The sequence below is a fragment of the Lampris incognitus genome, chromosome 18, assembly GCF_029633865.1.
Source record: "Lampris incognitus isolate fLamInc1 chromosome 18, fLamInc1.hap2, whole genome shotgun sequence".
In the NCBI taxonomy this organism is placed as follows: Eukaryota; Metazoa; Chordata; class Actinopteri; order Lampriformes; family Lampridae; genus Lampris; species Lampris incognitus.
In genome coordinates this window covers 11,941,339-11,960,434 of record NC_079228.1, presented here as the reverse complement: position 1 = coordinate 11,960,434, position 19,096 = coordinate 11,941,339, and the positions used below count along the sequence as shown (strand labels likewise).

The window sequence follows — 19,096 nt, the reverse complement described above, 5'->3', positions numbered from 1 at the left end:
CCAAACTCGGAGGAGACAATTTGCAGAAACTGATGGTACAAAGGATTGATTATGATTCCTTTACAGGATTCAAGAGATCTCAACGTGACAGGGGAAGTGAAATTAGTAACAGACAAGGATAGTGGTGCTCTGCGGTGTAATATCTGGGACACTTGATTAACTTTTACTAACTAACCAAAGCCCTTGGGCTCTGGCTTTAAAAGAACCTTTTTTTTTTTGCTACTGTTTTACATCCCTGGAGAGCCAAACTTGACTGGGACTAATGTGGTAGAACAGACTAGAAACTCAGACTATAAACTTTGGTTAGTACCAATAACCTCTGAATAAAGTTTGGATTTTGTTCTGACAGTGAAGACGGCTCTTTAAATTCCTAGAGGAACAGAAACATCTATCCATTCCATCCATTTTCTGAACCACTTATCCTGCTCTCAGGGTCGCGGGGACGCTGAAGCCTATCCCAGCAGTCATTGGGCGTCAGGCGGGGCAGACACCCTGGACAGACCATCAGACTATCACACAGCACACACACACACACACACACACACATTCATACCTAGGGACAATTTAGTACGGCCGATTCACCTGACCTGCATGTCTTTGGACTGTGGGAGGAAACCGGAGCCCCCGGAGGAAACCCACGCAGACACGGGGAGAACATGCAAACTCCACACAGAGGACGACCCGGGACGACCCCCAAGGTTGGACTACCCTGGGGCTCAAACCCAGGACCTTCTTGCTGTGAGGTGACCACGCTAACCACTGCACAACCGTGCCACACAGAATAGAAACAGAAACAACTAAACAGAAAGTAGAGAATTAAACACTCTGGTCAGTTGACGGTAAGCAGGGTGAGACCTGACGTGTAAGTAATCCTATATAAAGTAAAACAAATGGATTACAAGATCATGATGATAACAACAGCGAAACAGAGACTCTGTAAAGAGGTAGAAAGAGGTTCAAACTGCTCCTGCAGTCTCATTTTAAGTGTGGCCGAGGTTTTGGTCAGAGCAGCAGATTTCAAGACCGAAAGCCAATTACTTCCAACTCTCGTTGTTCAGATGCAGGTTTCTGTCTGAGTGCCAGTCGAGAAGGCAGTCACAAAAAAAAGGCCTTAACCCCACAAGCGATCTAAATCAACAGGCTGAGCAGAAACTCGGGTGGATTTAATCTGCATGCATACTAAACAGGAGAACGTGGTGTGACGGCAGTCATAACTAACCTCTCAAGAGCGATGAAGTGAGAGGGAGGAAGAGCACGTAGACCGTTAAATTAAGATGGAGAGAACAATTTAGATGTCTCCACAGAGTTGTGTATGAATCATGGAAAAAAATAAGAAAAACCAGTCAACTATATAGGGATGCTTGAGGCCAGGAGAAACCTCTCGGTGAACGAAATCAATATTTTGCTTGTAAAACGAGGCTATCCATCCGTAGATACCATGCACGAGGTAGCTCAAAACGGGTGTGAATTGTGAAAATATTACTTAAAATCAATGTTAAATACTGCTGATTCAGTACAAATCTCACATGCTGACATGAGGTTCTGTCAGTTTAAATGCCACCGGCGAAATACCACATATATGTCAAAATGTCTGCTCCACTGGCGAGGCTCTTATTTAGGGAATTCATCCATCCGTCCGTCTATTATCCAAGCCGTCTATCCCAATCAGGGTCGCGGGATGCTGGAGCCTATCCCAGCAGCCATTGGGCGTGAGGCAGGGGAGACACCCTGGACAGTCTGCCAGTCCATCATGGGGCCCACACATATCACATCTCCGGACAATTTAGTACGGCCAACTCACCTGACCAACATGCCTTTGGACCGTGGGAGGAAATTCATTTTCAAATCATTTTATCGCTCATCCGTTGACACCACCAACTGAGTTAAAGCGGATATGCTGTGTTAGAGGGCGCACGTGATATCAAGGCACCTATTACTTTATAACAAAAAATCATAAGAGCAACCTCTACATCCACTTGCCTGCAGTTGCGTGAGCGGGCCAAGTATCTATCTTTTACATCCGTCATCTGTCTTTTACAGCAGCAGCTTCAACATAAGGTCTCTCAGACCTACAGCCTCACTTCCTATTTATCTATTTACCCCCCCGCCATGCTTTTTTTCTCTCTCCCAAATTGTACTTGGTAAACTACCCCACGTTTCCGAGCCATCCCGGTCACTGCTCCACCTTTTCTGCTGATCCGGGGAGGGCTGCAGACTACCACATGCCTCCTCCGATACATGTGGAGTCGCCAGCCGCTTCTTTTCGCCTGACAGTGAGGAGTTTCACCAGGGGGACGTAGCGCGTGGGAGGATCACGCTATTCCCCCCAGTTCCTTCTCCAAACAGGCGGCCTAACCAACCAGAGGAGGCGCTAGTGCAGCGACCAGGACGCATACCCACATCTGGCTTCCCACCTGCAGACACGGCCAATTGTGTCTTTAGGGACGCCTGACCAAAACGGAGGTAACACGGGGATTTGAACCGGGATCCCCGTGTTGGTAGGCAACGGAATAGACCGCTACGCTACCCGGACGCCCTGCGTTTCCTATTTATTTTGCTAATACCGAGCACAATATCGCTTTCAAATCAGATTTACAAACAATGAAATGACAGCTTCAATATTAAGAAATGCAAAAACAACAACAGCCATTCAATAAAAACCCCACAGATGGAGGAGAAGGTTCAATATTCAATACTGTACCGGCAAGGGGCACAGCAGAATCACTCTGGAAATCCTTTGCTTTGATTCAATAATCAGTGAATGTGCGCCTCCTGCCCTGAGCTACTGGGAAATCTGCACTGAAAAACGGGGGCTTAATATCAACCTCCAACTGCGTCTCTCTGTAATGTACAAAACAGCCATGCACCATCTTCTTGTTCAATGCAAAGCAGTATTACGGCTATTGCTTCCTCTCTTTCCTCCCTATACCGGGCCAATGTGAGGAGAACTTGCATCAGTATTTTCTGGCATGGTGTGGAAATACGCGATAGGTCTGGAATGTCATCAAACAAGTCTATCCAACAATTTGTAGGCTTAAGGCAATTCTCAGTGGTCTCATTGGAAAAAAAAAAGAAGAAGGAAAAACGTGTTCTCACATCTGCAAATTGCCATCTCCAAATACAGCCTCGATCCTACTGGAAACACTGGGTAGATATCTCTACAAGCAAATTCGGCCTATTAAACTTTAAACTGCAGTAAAAAAAAAGAAAAAAGAAGAGCTTCGCTGTAACATTTACTGCTGTTGAAATTCATCTGGAAGGGTTACTACCAAATGCAGCAAGGAGCGCTTGCCGTCTTGTGTCAGATAAAATGTAAGATATATGTCTGTGAATATGTGACTATGTGTGGGGGGGGGGGATAAAAGAAGATGAGCAAGAAGATGGTGCCTAGTTAGATCTTGTGGACTTTTCTTTGCTATTCATCCATTTTTTAACAGTCTCTAAGACTGTAGCCTTTTCTTTGGTATAAAACAGTCTATGCAGTCCAGAAGAAGGTGTGACTTCATGCCCTGCAGCCTCAGAAGTGCAGCTCTCTCAAATCTAATGACAAATAATGTAATGTAATAATGTAATGTAATGACAAATGTAAGTGAACAATTTAAATTGGCAGAGCCTATATGATAAATACTTCAAAGAAGACCATTAAAACCAGTAATACAAAGTGAAGTACATATTTAAGAATAGACTATATAGGGGGCGTCCGGGTGGCGTGGCGGTCTATTCTGTTGCCTACCAACACGGGGATCAGCGGTTCGGATCCCCGTCTTGTCTCCAGCTTGGTCGGGCATCCCTACAGGCACAATTGGCTGTGCCTGCGGGTGGGAAGCTGGATGTGGGTATGTGTCCTGGTCGCTGCACTAGCGCCTCCTCTGGTTGGTCGGGGCGCCTGTTCATGGGGGAGGGGGAACTGGGGGGGAATATCATGATCCTCCCACGCGCTACGTCCCCCCTGGCGAAACTCCTCACTGTCAGATGAAAAAGAAGCGGCTGGCGACTCCACATGTATCGGCCGAGGCATGTGGTAGTCTGCAGCCCTCCCCAGATCAGCAGAGCGGGTGGGGCAGAGATTGGGACGGCTCAGAAGTGTGGGGTAATTGGCGGGATACAACTGGGGAGAAGAAGGAAGGAAGGAAGGAAGGAAGGAAGGAAGGAAGGAAGGAAGGAAGGGAGGGGGGGGTTCCTTGCAGGCTTTTGCATTGCTATTGATACACCTGGAAAAGGTGTATAGTAAGATATAGGGGAGATTTTTGCAAGTAAGATAAGTTGATCATTCGACGGTGTGATGTATAGTTTGAGCATACTGCTGTAAAGGATCTTTGGATAAAAGAAAACTTAATTATTATTTTCCACACAGAGGATGACCTGGGATGACCTCCACATAGAGGACGACCTGGGATGACCCCCAAGGTTGGCCAACCCCAGGGTTCAAACCCAGGACCTTCCTGATGTGAGGCGACCGCGCTAACCACTGTGCCACCAAAGTCCAAAGACATGTGGGTCAGGTGAATAGGCCATACTAAAAATTTTCCCTAGGTGTGAATGTGTCGGCCCTTCGATGGACTGGCGGCCTGCCCAGAGTGTCTGCCTGCCTTCCGCCCAATGACTGCTGGGATAGGCTCCAACTTCCTGCAACCCTAAGTAGGATAAACGGTTTGGATGATGGATGGATGGATTAATTATTATTTACATTCAGTATGTAGTAGATATGCCTTGAATATGTAGCATGCATTGTTCTACTTTGCAATTTTGGAAACAGCCCAAATTTAAGTTCTCACTTACTAAAAGCACCATAAAAGAAGTTGCTAACTTTCAGATACTGGCTCCAGTTTTAATTGTAGAAAATGTGACCTTGTAGTCAATATCTTGCCCAGGAGGGGCACATGTGCTCTGTTCCCCTATGTTCATTACATTATATGCGAGTTTGTGAGCAATCATTGAGAGAAAGGCACATATGGACTGAAACACTCTGGATTGCGTGCTGGAAAACAGGACACACTGTGTTGTACTGCTGCTTCAGGCCTCCAGAGGAGAAAAATAATTGATAGACTCTGGTCGAGCCCTTAAATGGGAAGACATTACTTAGAGCAGGGATCCCTTAATGTTTGATGGCATTGTGTGTGATAAATTATCAACCCAGCCACTGAGGATGCACAAGCCAGCGCATTCTTAGTTCTGTTCCCAAGCCCGGATAAATGGGGAGGGTTGCGTCAGGAAGATGCATCCAGCGTAAAACCTTTGCCAAATCAAAAAATCCATTCCATTCCATTATCCAAAACCGCTTATCCTGCTCTCTGGGTCACGGGGATGCTGCAGCCTATCCCAGCAGTCATTGGACGGCAGGTGGGGATACACCCTGGACAGGCCGCCACGCCATCACAGGGCCCAAATCAAATATGCTGATCATAGATCAGATTTCCATACTGGATCAGTCGAGGCCCGGATTACCAATGACCGCCACTGGTACTGCTGGCCAGCAGTAAAACTTTCCACTGGGTGAAGGAGAAGGAGAGGGGGAAGGCATGTCCAGAGGCAGCGAGAGAGGAGGAAGGGTAGGACTGTGGAGGTGAGAGTCGGAAATTTGAATGTTGGCACTATGATGGGTAAGGGAGAGAGCTGGCTGATATGATGGAGAGAAGAAAGGTAGGCATACTGTGTGTGCAAGAGACCAGGTGGAAAGAGAGTAAGGCCAGGAGCATCTGAGGTAGGTTCAAACTCTTCTACCATGGTGTAGATGGGAGGAGAAATGGGGTAGGGGTAAATCCTGAAGGAAGAGTATGTCAAGAGTGTGCTGGAGGTGAAGAGTGTCGGACAGAGTGATGAGTATGAAGCTGGAAATCGAAGGTGTAATGATGAATGTTATCAGTGCATATGCCCCACAAGTTGGGTGTGAGAGGGAAGAGAAAGAAGAATTCTGGAGTGAGTTGGATGAAGTGGTGGAGTATACCCAAGGAAGAGAGAGTGGTGATTGGAATAGTCTTCAATAGGCATGCTGGTGGAGGGAATGGAGATGATGAGGAGGTATGGTGTCAAGGAGAGGAATGTGGAAAGACAGATGGTGGTGGATTTTGTGAAAAGGATGGAAATGGCTGTGGTGAATGCATATTTCAAGAAGAGGGAGAAACACAGGGTGATATATAAGAGTGGAAGAAGGTGCACACAGGTAGACTTCATCCTATGCAAGAGGTGTGATCTGAAAGGGATCGGAGACTACAAGGTGGTGACAGGGGAGAATGTACCTAGGCAGCATCGGATGGTGGTCTGTAGGATGACTTTGGAGATCAAGGAGAGGAAGAGAGTGAAGGCAGAGCCAAGGATTAAATGGTGGAAGTTGAAGAAAGAAGGCTGTTGTGTGGAGTTCAGGGAGGATTTAAGACAGACACTGGGTGGTAGTGAAGAGTTGCTGGATGGCTGGGCAACTACTGCAGAAATAGTGAGGGAGACAGCTAGGAAGGTACTTGGTGTGTCATCTGAACAGAGGAAAGGAAGACAAGGAGACTTGGTGGTGGAATGAGGAAGTACAGCAAAGTATACAGAGGAAGAGGTTGGCAAAGAAGAAGTGGCGTGACTGTGGTTTTGGTGTCGTCATGTGGAGTGCGGGGAGGTGGGTTGAGGGTGTCTGGTTGGGAGAGCTGGCGTTGGATCGGCTGGGGGGGAGCTTGGTCTGCTGCATCTGGTGAGCCCAGGGACCACAGCCCTGCCTGGAGCTGCGCCTGAGGAGGAAACACTGAGGGCGGTCCGACAGGATGCCGAAGCGGGGCACGATAAGCTAACTGCTAGCCCATGCAGACCGGCAGTTCCGACAGTCATCCTGGCTGGGTTCGCTCTCTTGGACAGTGGAAAAATCCACCCCCCCCCCCCGATATGTTGGCTATATGTGTTTTTGAAGTTTGGATGGGTTTTTGTCTTTGTGTTGCACTGCTGTGCGCTGGGGGAAACAATGTTTTGTTTCATTTCATGTATGCAAGTGCATGAAATTAAATGACAAATTAATGTTTTTTATTTATTTATTTCACTACCTTATTAATCCCCGTGGGGCAATTTTTTCTCTGCATTTTGCCCATCCTACTGTATAGCTAGGAGCAGTGGGCAGCCACCGTGCAGCGCCCGGGGACCAACTCCAGTTCTTTTTTCCAATGCCTAGGTCAGGGGCACAGACAGGAGTATTAACCCTCACATGCATGTCTTTTTGATGGTGGGGGGAAACCGGAGCACCTGGAGAAAACCCACCGCAGACACGGGGCGAACATGCAAACTCCACACAGAAAGGACCTGGGATGACCCTCAAGGAACCCCGGGGTTCGAACCCAGGACCTTCTTGCTGTGAGGCAAGGGCGCTAACCACTGGGCCACCGAGCCACCATGTTCCTGATTACTCATTGTTTCTTGCTTACATATGGAGTGTAACCCAATGTAAATCCAAATGAATGGCTTCAACTGAATATTAAAGGAGCCCCTCATTTGTATTCCACACGTAGCTCCGCACACACATAGGAAACACATGTATGAACCAAGTACAGAAAAACACAGAAAGAGAAGATAAAAAAAAATATGGAAGGTTTCTGAGAATAAAATAAAAAGGCTAATTCTATCAAAGTTCTCTTTATTGTGGATATTCAAATAATCTTGTTTGCAGCTAGTAGGCCAACACTAATTATGACTTTGCCATGATGCTAAAAAAAAAGAAGCCCATTGCTGTGGCCATGGCGACTACATGAATATCCTTGGACTGTAAAAAGTCCTTTCGAAGCTCCAGCAACACTAAATAGGCCAAGCTTCCTCACACATCCTTCATAACAGCCATGTTTTCATTCCATCCTCTATCAGCAGCTAGCGAACACTTGCTCTGGACAGCACTGCAATGATGGAGAACGGAGATAAACAAAGAGCGTTGTCAGCATCACACAGCCATAGTACATAGACAGAGCAGAGCAGCGAAGGCACTGATACACAACAGATATGAAGGCAAAATAAAATGCAATCCTAATAAAAATAAATAATAATTAAAAAAAAGAAAAGATAATCCATCTATCCATTTATCAGAACTGCTTATCCTGCTCTCAGGGTCGCGGGGATGCTGGAGCCTATCCCAGCAGTCATTGGGCGGCAGGCAGGGAGACACCTTGGGCAGGCCGCCAGTACATCACAGGGCCAACACACACAAATAAGATAATAAAATAATAAAACAAAAATAATAAATAAATACATGAAAATAAATAAATAAATAAATAAATAAAACAAATGGTCATAAACAAAGAAATACTAATTACAAATAAGATAATAAAATAATAACTATTAATAAAAAACAACATAAATTAAAAAATCCTAATAAAAAAACCCAAAAACACGCAATCCTAATAACTGTGCTTTGGTGTCTGATGACCCTTCTCAACCCCCCAAAAGGAAAACTTTTTCCTGCGTTTACATTTAACATTACCTGTGTGTTTAGCAGCCCATGTCAAGTTCCCCCTTTCATTTTTTACTTACACACAGATGCACTGCAGAAATACATGGTGTGCAAAAAAATGGGGCGAGCCAGCATCTACTAGCGTTCTACCCTGAGAGCCGGGACATTAAAAATGACTGGAACAGGGCGGAGCAAACATGTCCGAGCGGTGAACGGAGTTCACTTCTGCGCCACAAATGTGTGACGTGACACGTTTAGCAGCAGGAGGAAACCGCTTCAGACGAAAAAAGTGACTGGTGAGATAGTAGGATGCTAATGTATGGGGGAGATATTTCAGTAAAATGTACATGCGAACGTGATGGCGGTCAGACAACAGAAGAGCAGAACACCCGGGTAAGAAGTAGTGCCACACAACCGCTGGAACAAAATGCTAACATAACGCACATTTTGTGCCTGAATCCTTCCAATATCAACACTATCGAGTGCCAGATGGGCTGTCGTTGCATTTTTCATAGGTGGTTATGAGTTAATAGTACCATCTGTGCAACTCCCCTTTTCTACCCAATTGTAACCAGCCAATTATCTCACTCTTCCGAGCCGTCCCGGTCGCTGCTCCACCCCCTCTGCCGATCCTGGGGAGGGCTGCAGACTACCACATGCCTCCTCCGATACATGTGGAGTTGCCAGCCGCTTCTTTTCACCCGACAGTGAGGAGTTTTGCCAGGGGGATGTAGCGCTTGGGAGGATCACGCTATTCCCCCCAGTTCCCCCTCCCCCCACGAACAGGCGCCCCGACCGACCAGAGGAGGCGCTAGTGCAGCAACCAGGACACATACCCACATCCGGCTTCCCACCCGCAGACACGGCCGATTGGATTCGATCCACGATCTATTCCGTGTTGACAGGCAATGGAATAGAGCGCTACGCTACCCGGACACCCCACATCTGTTCAAATTCAAGAAGTTCCTAGAGAATTATATTCGTACCGCTGAACTCTGATAAAGCAAGGTCGTACAAGTTTGCATACATCATCTCCGTCTGATGTGGACATCACTGTGAATACTCACTCTGGACTATGGTACAGGAAATTAAACATCATATCCTGTTTATTGGCTGATGAGTGTTATATTTATTTAGAAAGTAGTTTTCGGCGTTCTGATCACAAGACTCCAAAAACAAGGAAAGAGAAAATGGAGATTTATGCATATATCTCGCACAAGACGATTCGTCATGGCTGCTGGCTTCGTGCGCCGCAGGTGCTTGAGTCTATTATCTAATGTCTGGGAAAATCAGACAAAGTCATTATTTTAGGCAACGGAGCCAGCAACGTGGCTCTTGATATTCTCAGGAGGGGAAGTCGTCGGCGTGGGATAATAAGTCTGCAAAAGGGGAGGGCATTCTTAAACACATTATTGCTTTTTGGCATGTCCAGGGAGAACACATTAAAACGTACAGGCTTCCAAGGCAGGCAGCTGCTGTTGTTGAGTGACCTCAGAGTTGACCTTTACACCCCCCCCCCTTTTCACCCCAACTGTATAAGGCCAATTACCCCACTCTTCCGAGCCATCCGGATCGCTGCTCCACCCCCTCTGCCAATCCGGGGAGGGCTGCAGACTACCACATGCCTCCTCCGATACATGTGGAGTCGCCAGCCGCCTCTTTTCACCTGACAGTGAGGAGTTTCGCCAGGGGGATGTAGCACGTGGGAGGCTCATGCTATTCCCCCCAGTCCCCCCCCCCCCCGAATAGGCGCCATTGCAGCGACCAGGACACATAGCCACATCCGGCTTCCCACCCACAGACACAGCCAATTGTGTCTGTAGGGACGCTCGACCAAGCTGGAGGTAACATGGGGATTTGAACCGGCGATCCCTGTGTTGGTAGGCAATGCAATAGACCGCTACGTCACCCGGACGCTTCAACTGTCATTTTAATGTATTTTGCACATCTGACACCAGTATGGAAGCCAAAGGACATTTTCTCCCAATTCTTTAGTAACTGGATGAACTCAAAATGAACAACGCTAAACAAAGCCATGCAACGCCTGCAGAAACCAAACTCCTCTCTGTAGCCTCCGGCTCATTTCCCAGTGAGGGTGTCACTGCTCGTGTCTTGGATGACAGTAAACCAATTCAAGTCAACAGTTTTTTGCGTTCTCATCGGTACATTCATCCATCCATCCACTATCCAAACCGCTTATCCTGCTCTCAGGGTCGCGGGGATGCTGGACCCTATCCCAGGAGTCATTGGGCTGCAGGCGGGGAGTCACCCTGGACAGGCCGCCAGGCCATCACAGGGCCGACACCCACAGACATTCACACCAAGGAACAGTTTAGTACGGCTGATTCACCTGACCTACGTGTCTCTGGACTGTGGGAGGAAACCCACGCAGACACGGGGAGAACATGCAAACTCCACACAGAGGACGACCCCCACGGTCGGACTACCCCGGGGCTCGAACCCAGGGCCTTCTTGCTGTGAGGTGACTGCGCTAACCACTGTGCCACCTGTTCAACTAGTTGTTACTTATAAAGTTCAGTCTTAGTAAAATGTCTATTAAAATGAAACCAAGTGGTGGACAATTAACGTTTTACTTTGCCCCGTCTCAGCACGTTTAAAAACCCCGTCCCTTTCTGCCTCTCAGATGTGGTTCCTAAGGGTTCAGTAAAGAAAATACTGGAGAAGAGCTGAGACAAGTGTCGAGTGGCATCAGAGGCACTAACTGAGACATACCCCAAAAGTGCCAGTCACTGAACGCTGGCAGAACGCGTGTTGATGACTCCGTGTTTGTTGTTTGGCTCGGCTCTGTAATCGACATGCTCTGTGTGGTCTCCGCTTCTTCCTGCTAGACTATCTGTGGTGCCAGACAACCCACCCATGATGAAGAGCTATTCCCGGCATAGCACGCCAGAGAGAAATGGGAAGTGCCGGAGCAAATAGGCTTCAAGTGAGCTAATGGAATAAACACAAACTTAATCACGGAATAAATGTCAATATGAAGGGTCAAACATTTCAGTTACCCGCTTCAGCATGGGCAACGTTCAAATCATTACAGAAAAGAAAAGAAAAAAAAATCTAGATCACATGACCTGGATAAAAAGAACACGGGTTCATTTGCTTTTACCATTCAGTGAAGCAACGAAGACAAATGAAAATGTACGCGTGTCATCCCGTATCTGCCATAGAAAGCTCAGCTCACCGTAAACCGTCATCAGAGATATTTCTGGTCGGGATAACAGATGTACGAATAGAATTACATACTCTCACATCTACGTGGCCGTGTGGGGCCAGGCCTCCATTCAACCATCAAGCCCATAAAGTCATTACATAAAAAGACACGGAAAATTAGGGATCACAATTCAATTACATTTCCTCCGGGTGCTCCGGTTTCCTCCCACAGTCCAAAGACATGTAGGTCGGGTGAATTGGCCGTACTAAATCGTCCCTAGGTGTGAATGTGTGTGGGCCCTGTGATGGCCTGGTGGCTTGTCCAGGGTGTCTGCCCACCTGCCGCCCAATGTCTGCTGGGATAGTTTTGTTTTAAATACTTTTGTAAAATGACTGTGAAAAAAAATCTTCTTGCATTCATATGTCCAAGTAGCTTCATGTGTAGATGTGAAAATTAAGGAAGAAAAAAAGCCAAGGTCGGGGGTAAAAACACGTTATATACCCTATACAATACTAATATCCGTCCATCCATCCAGCCATTATCCATGCCGCTTATCCTAATTAGGGATGCTGCAGCCTATCCCAGCAATCACTGGGCGGCAGGCGGGGAGACACCCTGGACAGGCCGCCAGTCCATCACAGCCCCCCGCCACATTTACACCTAGGGACAATTTAGCACGGCCGAGTCACCTGACTATGGGAGGAAACCGAAGCACCCAGAGGAAAAACAAACAGACACGGGGACAACATGCAAACGTCACATAGAGGATGACCCAGGATGACTCCCAAGGCTGGACTACCCCAGGGCTCAAACCCAGGACCTTCTTGCCGTGAGCCGACCGCACTAACCACTTTGCCACCCTAATATTCTAATATGCTAACTAATATCCATTAATATAAATAGCACCTCCTGTATTATCAAGTGTTGTAACTCCACCAGCCAACACATGAGCTTCTAAAAGAAAAGAATAAGCAAGAAAAAATACGTAGATATCGGCGCGTGACATGGAAATCAACGCGCCTCATTACGACAAAGGCACCACTCCTGGAACAATGACCACACTGTGGCAATCAGATGAACTTCACATGTGGAGGGCTTCTATTATAGATGCCTTAAGTGGAACAGCGGCGACATTCATCTCACTGTTGTAGCTAACCATATATTTGCTCTCTCTTCAATCTGTTTGCTGAAATTGCTGCTTGCTGCTCATCAGAGATCCCCCAAATTGCTCCTTGAGGGACTAAGAGCTAATGACCACCAATGCATTTATTCATCAGTAGGCTGAGATGGCACCTTTCTAGAGGTTTTCTCAATTTTGAGACCTTGAGCTACATGGCTGACATTAACACGCGTCAATGTTGAGCCAAAAGCTCAGGCGCAGCATGCTGGGAACTCAAGAGGGCCGGGGTCAAACCAGCTCAAGGCACGTTTTGATTAATCACGGTCAATGTTGGACTCTCACTTTTCGCTTAGCGGATAATTAGAGGGGAAGCAACAGAAAGGTTTTATGAATTCTCTGTGCAGGTGGTTCCCATGGAAACTGACCACGTCAGCTTATGAAGACCGATCAAGCACTTCAAGACCTGCACGGGTCTCAAGAGCTTCAACAAGCTATGACAAAGAGCAGAATAGAAAAAAAAAAAAAACTGAACAAATAAAGCCCAGTTCTATGGATAACTGAGTGCGCTCACTGTCAGGCTGTGCCAAAATTACAGCGTCTTTTGTCTCATCTGTCGGGCGGCACGGTGGCGCAGTGGTTGGTGTGGTCGCCTCACAGCAAGGTCCTGGGTTCGTGCTCCGGGGTAGTCCAACCTTGGAGTTTGCATGTTCTCCCCACGTCTGCGTGGGTTTCCTCCAGGTGCTCCGGTTTCCCCCCACAGTCCAAAGACATGTAGGTCAGGTGAATCGGCTGCACTAAATTGTCCCTAGGTTTGAATGTGTGTGTCGGCCCTGTGATGGCCTGGTGGCCTGTCCAGGGTGTCTCCCTGCCTGCTGCCCAGTGACTGCTTGGATAGGCTCCAGCATCCCCGCGACCCTGAGTAAGGATAAGCGGTTTGGATAATGGATGGATGGATGGATAGATGTCTTATCTGTTTAATTATTTCAAATCCTCCTTCAGTCAGACAATGATGGCCTCCTCTGGGGCTATCATTGCACTTCAAAACTGTGGTAGACTCCAAATTGATTTAGAAAATAAAATCTGAATAATAGGTTTTTTTGTGGGCTGTCAGAATATGCAATCTCACAATAACATCCTAGACTTATTGGCATTTATCTGCTGTTACTTGGTGTTGTTTTCCCACTGAGTCATGATAGACATAGAGGCCCCCACACTGGACACATTTAAAAGCTGGTTGAAAACCTTACTTTTTAAAACAGCCTACAGCTAAATTCATAGTGTGTGTGTGTGAATGCTTTATATATTTTGCTATTTTTATATATTCTGCTCTGTTGTTACTTTTATTTAATCAATGTTTATGGCACTTTTATTTATTTTACTAACTTAGTTTTAAACTTGTCTGTACTTTTATAAAATTTGCTGGTACTTCTACTTACTTATTCATTTATTTGTGTGAGGGGGGATATCTTATTGTTTTATTGTGTGAAGCACTATGTGTTACATTTGTTTGTATGAAAAGTGCTATACAAACAAAATCTGATTGATTGATTGATTGATAAAGCCTCCGACAGACTGTGTGATTTCAGCAATCCTATAAGTTTATTTGCAAGCCACACTGTGTGATATGGATCTAATAAACTTGGGTACGACATCAAGTTTGATGTATGTAGACTGATAACACCTACTGAATCGCAGGCTACGACGCAAGTCCATAAAATGTCATCAGCATGCGTGCCGCATCAGCGCGTGTAATCAATCTAACATGACGCCAAGCAGGAATCGAGTCCTTTCAACAGTCGCCGTAGCTGGTTTTGCTGGATCCATGGCATTTGGATCACAGATGCCAACAGTCTGTTTGTTTGTGTTTAGCGCCAGCAAAGACTCTGCATCGTGTTGATCAGTGCGTCATTTCGTGCTGCGTTTCTATTGGTTGGTTATTAGACGTAGGTCGTAGCAGCAGTCACATTGTGAGATGGTCATCTGAAATTTCCGACACTGTCAGACTTTTGTTCCTGGTTATCTTCGGTCGCAAGACCGTGATAACGGCCGTCTTTGAACCTGCCTCACAGTGCGACGTAGGACCACTGTTTTGGAGCCACGACCAAAGATATCACCACGTTTAGTCATCTTTCATCTGAGACGGCCCAAATCGCACAGTCTGTGGGAGGCTTAAGACCTTAGCTTTGTATGAATGTGAACATGTCTGGTACCGTTGTTCATCTTTTACGTTTGCAGTTGCACAGCTCACAACAGAAATTAAGTAATGAAGTTAATAAGCCTAAAACTGCAGGACATTTCTTGAGGATGACAGGAACCAGAAAGCGGCAGGGCAGCAGCTGGACATGACGTAATAGTAGGAACAAAAACGACACAACATCACTAGGAACAGTTCCACGTGTGTTTTGCATGAGAGCGACTGGTGGAGGGACTGAGAGTGACACAATTGCAGCTATTAGGACTACTCTCACATGAGTACAGGTCTGACAGAGTCAGGTCTAAATCAGGAAATAGCCGTTCAATGACCTCTTCAAACCATAAATTGGCACTAACGGCCTGTTGAGCTGCACTACGGTCAACATGTTTTCACCGTCAGACAAAGGAATTACATTAACTGAGCCAGACAGGCTTTAAGAGGTAGATTTAGCTTTTTAACATCAAACCAGGTCTAAACTACATTCAGTCCATCTAAAATTTATTTTATTTTTTTCACTACTTATTGATCCCCGTGGGGAAATTCTTCCTCTGCATTTAACCCATCCTAGCTGTGTAGCTAGGAGCAGTTACAATGGGAATGCACGTGGGGAAATTCGACCTGGGCTCTCTCAAACACTCCTAAAAACAAAGAGGCCCTTTTACATAGTGACAAATAACATTTCTTCAAGTAGCAACAATGACGTACCAGTGTACAGATGAAAGAGACATAGCGGTGGATTGATGGAGACAAAAAGCTAGCGGTGGGGCATCCGGGTAGCATGGCGGTCTATTCTGTTGCCTACCGACACAGGGATTTCTAGTTCAAATCCCCGTGTTGCCTCCGGCTTGGTCGGGGGTCCCTACAGACACAGCTGGCCGTTTCTTCGGGTGGGAAGCCGGATGTGGGTATGTGTCCTGGTCACTGCACTAGCGCCTCCTTTGGTTGGTCGGGGTGCCTGTTGGGGGGAGAGGGTGGACTGGGGGGGGGGATTAGCGTGATCCTTCCACGCACTACTTCCCTCTGGTGAAACTCCTCACTGTCAGCTGAAAAGAGGCGGTTGGCGACTCCACATGTATCGGAGGAGGCATGTGGTAGTCTGCAGCCCTCCCCGGATCGGCAGAGGGGATGAAGCAGCGACCGAGATGGCTCGGAAGAGGAGGGTAATTGAGCGGGTACAATTGGGGAGAAAAAGGGGGAAAAATCAAAAAAAAGAAGAAAAAAAAAGAACTACTGCTCACCAGGTGTTTAATTATCACGACAATTTACAGTTAAATGTGTATATACTGGATCGGCAGAGGGGGTGGAGCAGTGACCAGGACGGCTTGGAAGAGTGGGGTAATTGGACAGGCACAACTGGGGAGAAACGGGGGGAAAAAAAGTGTATACGTATATCTAGGTGCGCTTGCATACTTTTGTCACATTTTTTTACGTTTCTTCCAGCGAGCTTAAATACTTCACCTTTATTCAGACTCACACTCAGTTGAGACCGAAGTTTCTAAACTTTCTCATTCTCAGTGACGAGACACATCATCTAAAATGCCACAGCAATGTTTGTGGATCATTACACTCCCATTTAGTACCCGCAAGTCTTTCAAAGCAAACAGCATACAGATAATTTCTCATGTGTGATTGCATCCTTTTGTCAGGCGTTTCAAACACTACCTCTCATCTTGGCCACTAGTCAGCTACCTATTGGCTCTGCCACCAGCACAACTCGACAGAAGGAGCGCAGACTGACAAAAGCCAGATTTAACGCATCAGAGCACCAGCTTCAAGGACCACAGCAGCAGAAATTAACATATCAATTTCTGTCTCATTGCCAGGGGGCCTGCTAGTAATCGCTGTAACACTGGGCAATAAAAGAAAGGCCTGTGATATGTGGATGAATTAAAGGGACATTTCACCAATTTTCAACCTCGGGTCAGTGTATTAATCTTAGGGTTGACGTCTCTATAACGTACGCAATACTTGTCAATGTTGTCTGCATCGATGTAGCCCACTAAAGCAAGTCCTGCCCCCGTTTACGTCAGCGGCTGGTCCATGTCGGCAAAGCAGAACAGCTCTATTGGCAGGAGACTGTCGATTTCCCTGTCCAAGTGATTAGCTTTGGGCGTCCGGGTACTGTAGCGGTCTATTCCGTTGCCTACCAACATGGGGGTCGCCGGTTCCAATCCCTGTGTTACCTCCGGCTTGGTCGGGCATCCCTAGAGGCACAATTGGTCGTGTCTGCAGGTGGGAAGCCGGACGTGGGTATGTGTACTGGCCGCTGCACTAGCGCCTCCTCTGGTCAGTCGGGGTGACTGTTCAGGGAGGGGGAGAAACCGGGGGGGATGGTGTGATCCTCCCACGTGCTACATCCCCCTGGTGAAACTCCTCGCTGTCAGGTGAAAAGAAGCGGCTGGCGACTCCACATGTATCAGAGGAGGCATGTGGTAGTTTGCGGCCTTCCCTGGCTCAGCAGAGGGGGGTGGAGCAGCGACCAGGACAGCTCGGAAAAATAGGGTAGACAGACCACTAGCAATTATCAGACATGCAGATTATTAGTGCCGCACACCGCGCTTTCTGGCAGCGGAGAGAGGCAGGCGACTGCTCCCTCAGCCGTGGCGTGAGCGCAGCACCACTTCGCACCCCAGCCTGACAGACCCAGCCAGCCCTTAGGGCCAATCCTTACCCCGAAGTTATGGGATTGTTTTTTTTTCTAACTTGTTTAATCAATAAACGCATCGCTTCAACCTGCAGTGCAAACGCCAACCTGTTTCTGATTGGCTCATGGCGATGGAAATTTACGTACACACACTGGACCAACCGTACACATTCAGTTGGCTTGGTGAAACAACACATGGGACAGGTGGGAAACCTTTAGTTTTGTGCTGCCCTCTGTGTGCAGACCTGTGCAACAGGTAGGTCTTAAAGCACAGCAACTTTGATCAAACTCTACTTCTCTTGGCGAGAAAGTGCGTTTGAAGCAATAAATGCCACTCACTGCTCTTCATCGGGATCGTCAGCGCCGGGCTCTCAGTGTCACAGGAGAGCCTCGGCGTTGTCTCGAATGGCAAAAACCACACAACGAAAAGTGAAACAGTCACGCTACATCGGCAAGATTCCAACACGCTCGGGTCGGAGAAGATATCATTTTATCTTGAAGATATTTCCTCTCAACTTTCCACAGCGCTGTTCACCTCCACGGCGTGCTTGCTTTGCCCCCGGTGTGTTTCGGCCACCCCGGCGTTTTGATGACCGTGGGGTTTTCGCGCCTTCACATGGATCTCTCGACTCTGTGTGTGTGAGAGCTCGTGTGAAGTAGCGTAGCGCTCATGCCGGTGTCATCTTACATTTTCCGAATTTGAACACCCAACAATTAAAATGATACATATGCCATTATTCATAAATGTAATGATTTCATTTGTAACGACAAGTTCCTCTGCTGTCCCAGAATTGTCCCAGACACCATATCTTCGTGTCCCAGGTGCTATTTTTATTGTCCCCAGGACAAAGGGACATCTTTCATTTTGAGCGCTGTTACCAGGAAATCATAAAACCTGATTAATCTCTTGCCAATAGCTATTCATATTTCACATCCTTCTTTCCCTGTGACGATAAAGCCAGAAATAGCCGGTGGGTAAGGGGTCGACGGCAAAAGGGTAAGGTGTTTGCACTGCCAATAGTGCTAATTTGAGTCAGTAAAAAGTTCTGTGTTATCTCACCTTGGCACACTACCCGTCGGACTGGCCTCACTGGCTGGTGTCTGGATCCCCTCCGTCAGTGACTGAGGGCCGTGCCCTCCTGTTGTGCTCTGCCCAGCTCCTAGCAGCGGCTGCTCCTCATCATCTTCCGCCTCCTCATCCCCCGCTTTCTCCTTCCCTCGCCCCTCACTCTCATTGTCGCTCTCCTCACCTAGGATGTCGTCCACCTAAATGAAAAGAGCTTCCATGAGCTAAGGTTTGCGTTTTTGTCAGGGTTATGGTTAGTCATTGTTTTTTTTGTTTTTTTCCCCGTTTTTCTCCCCCAATTGTACTTGGTCAATTACCCCACTCTTCCGAGCCATCCCGGTCACTGTTCCATCCCCTCTGCTGATCCGGGGAGGGCTGCAGACTACCACATGCCCCCTCCGATACATGTGGAGTCGCCAGCCGCTTCTTTTCACCTGACAGTGAGGGGTTTTGCCAGGGGGATGTAGCACGTGGGAGGATCACGCTATTCCCCCCTCAC

The 19,096-nt window shown here is 47.3% G+C and overlaps 1 protein-coding gene across 1 annotated transcript in view; it reads right to left on the bottom strand.

Annotated features, from left to right (window-relative positions):
* The window catches only part of ctdp1 (CTD (carboxy-terminal domain, RNA polymerase II, polypeptide A) phosphatase, subunit 1), a 129,178-nt gene that overhangs the window by 29,347 nt on the left and 80,735 nt on the right, over positions 1–19,096 (bottom strand). Inside the window, exon 12 of the mRNA XM_056298772.1 lies at positions 18,592–18,797. Coding sequence (XP_056154747.1) covers positions 18,592–18,797 — 206 coding nt within the window. The remainder of the gene's footprint in view (positions 1–18,591; positions 18,798–19,096) is intronic.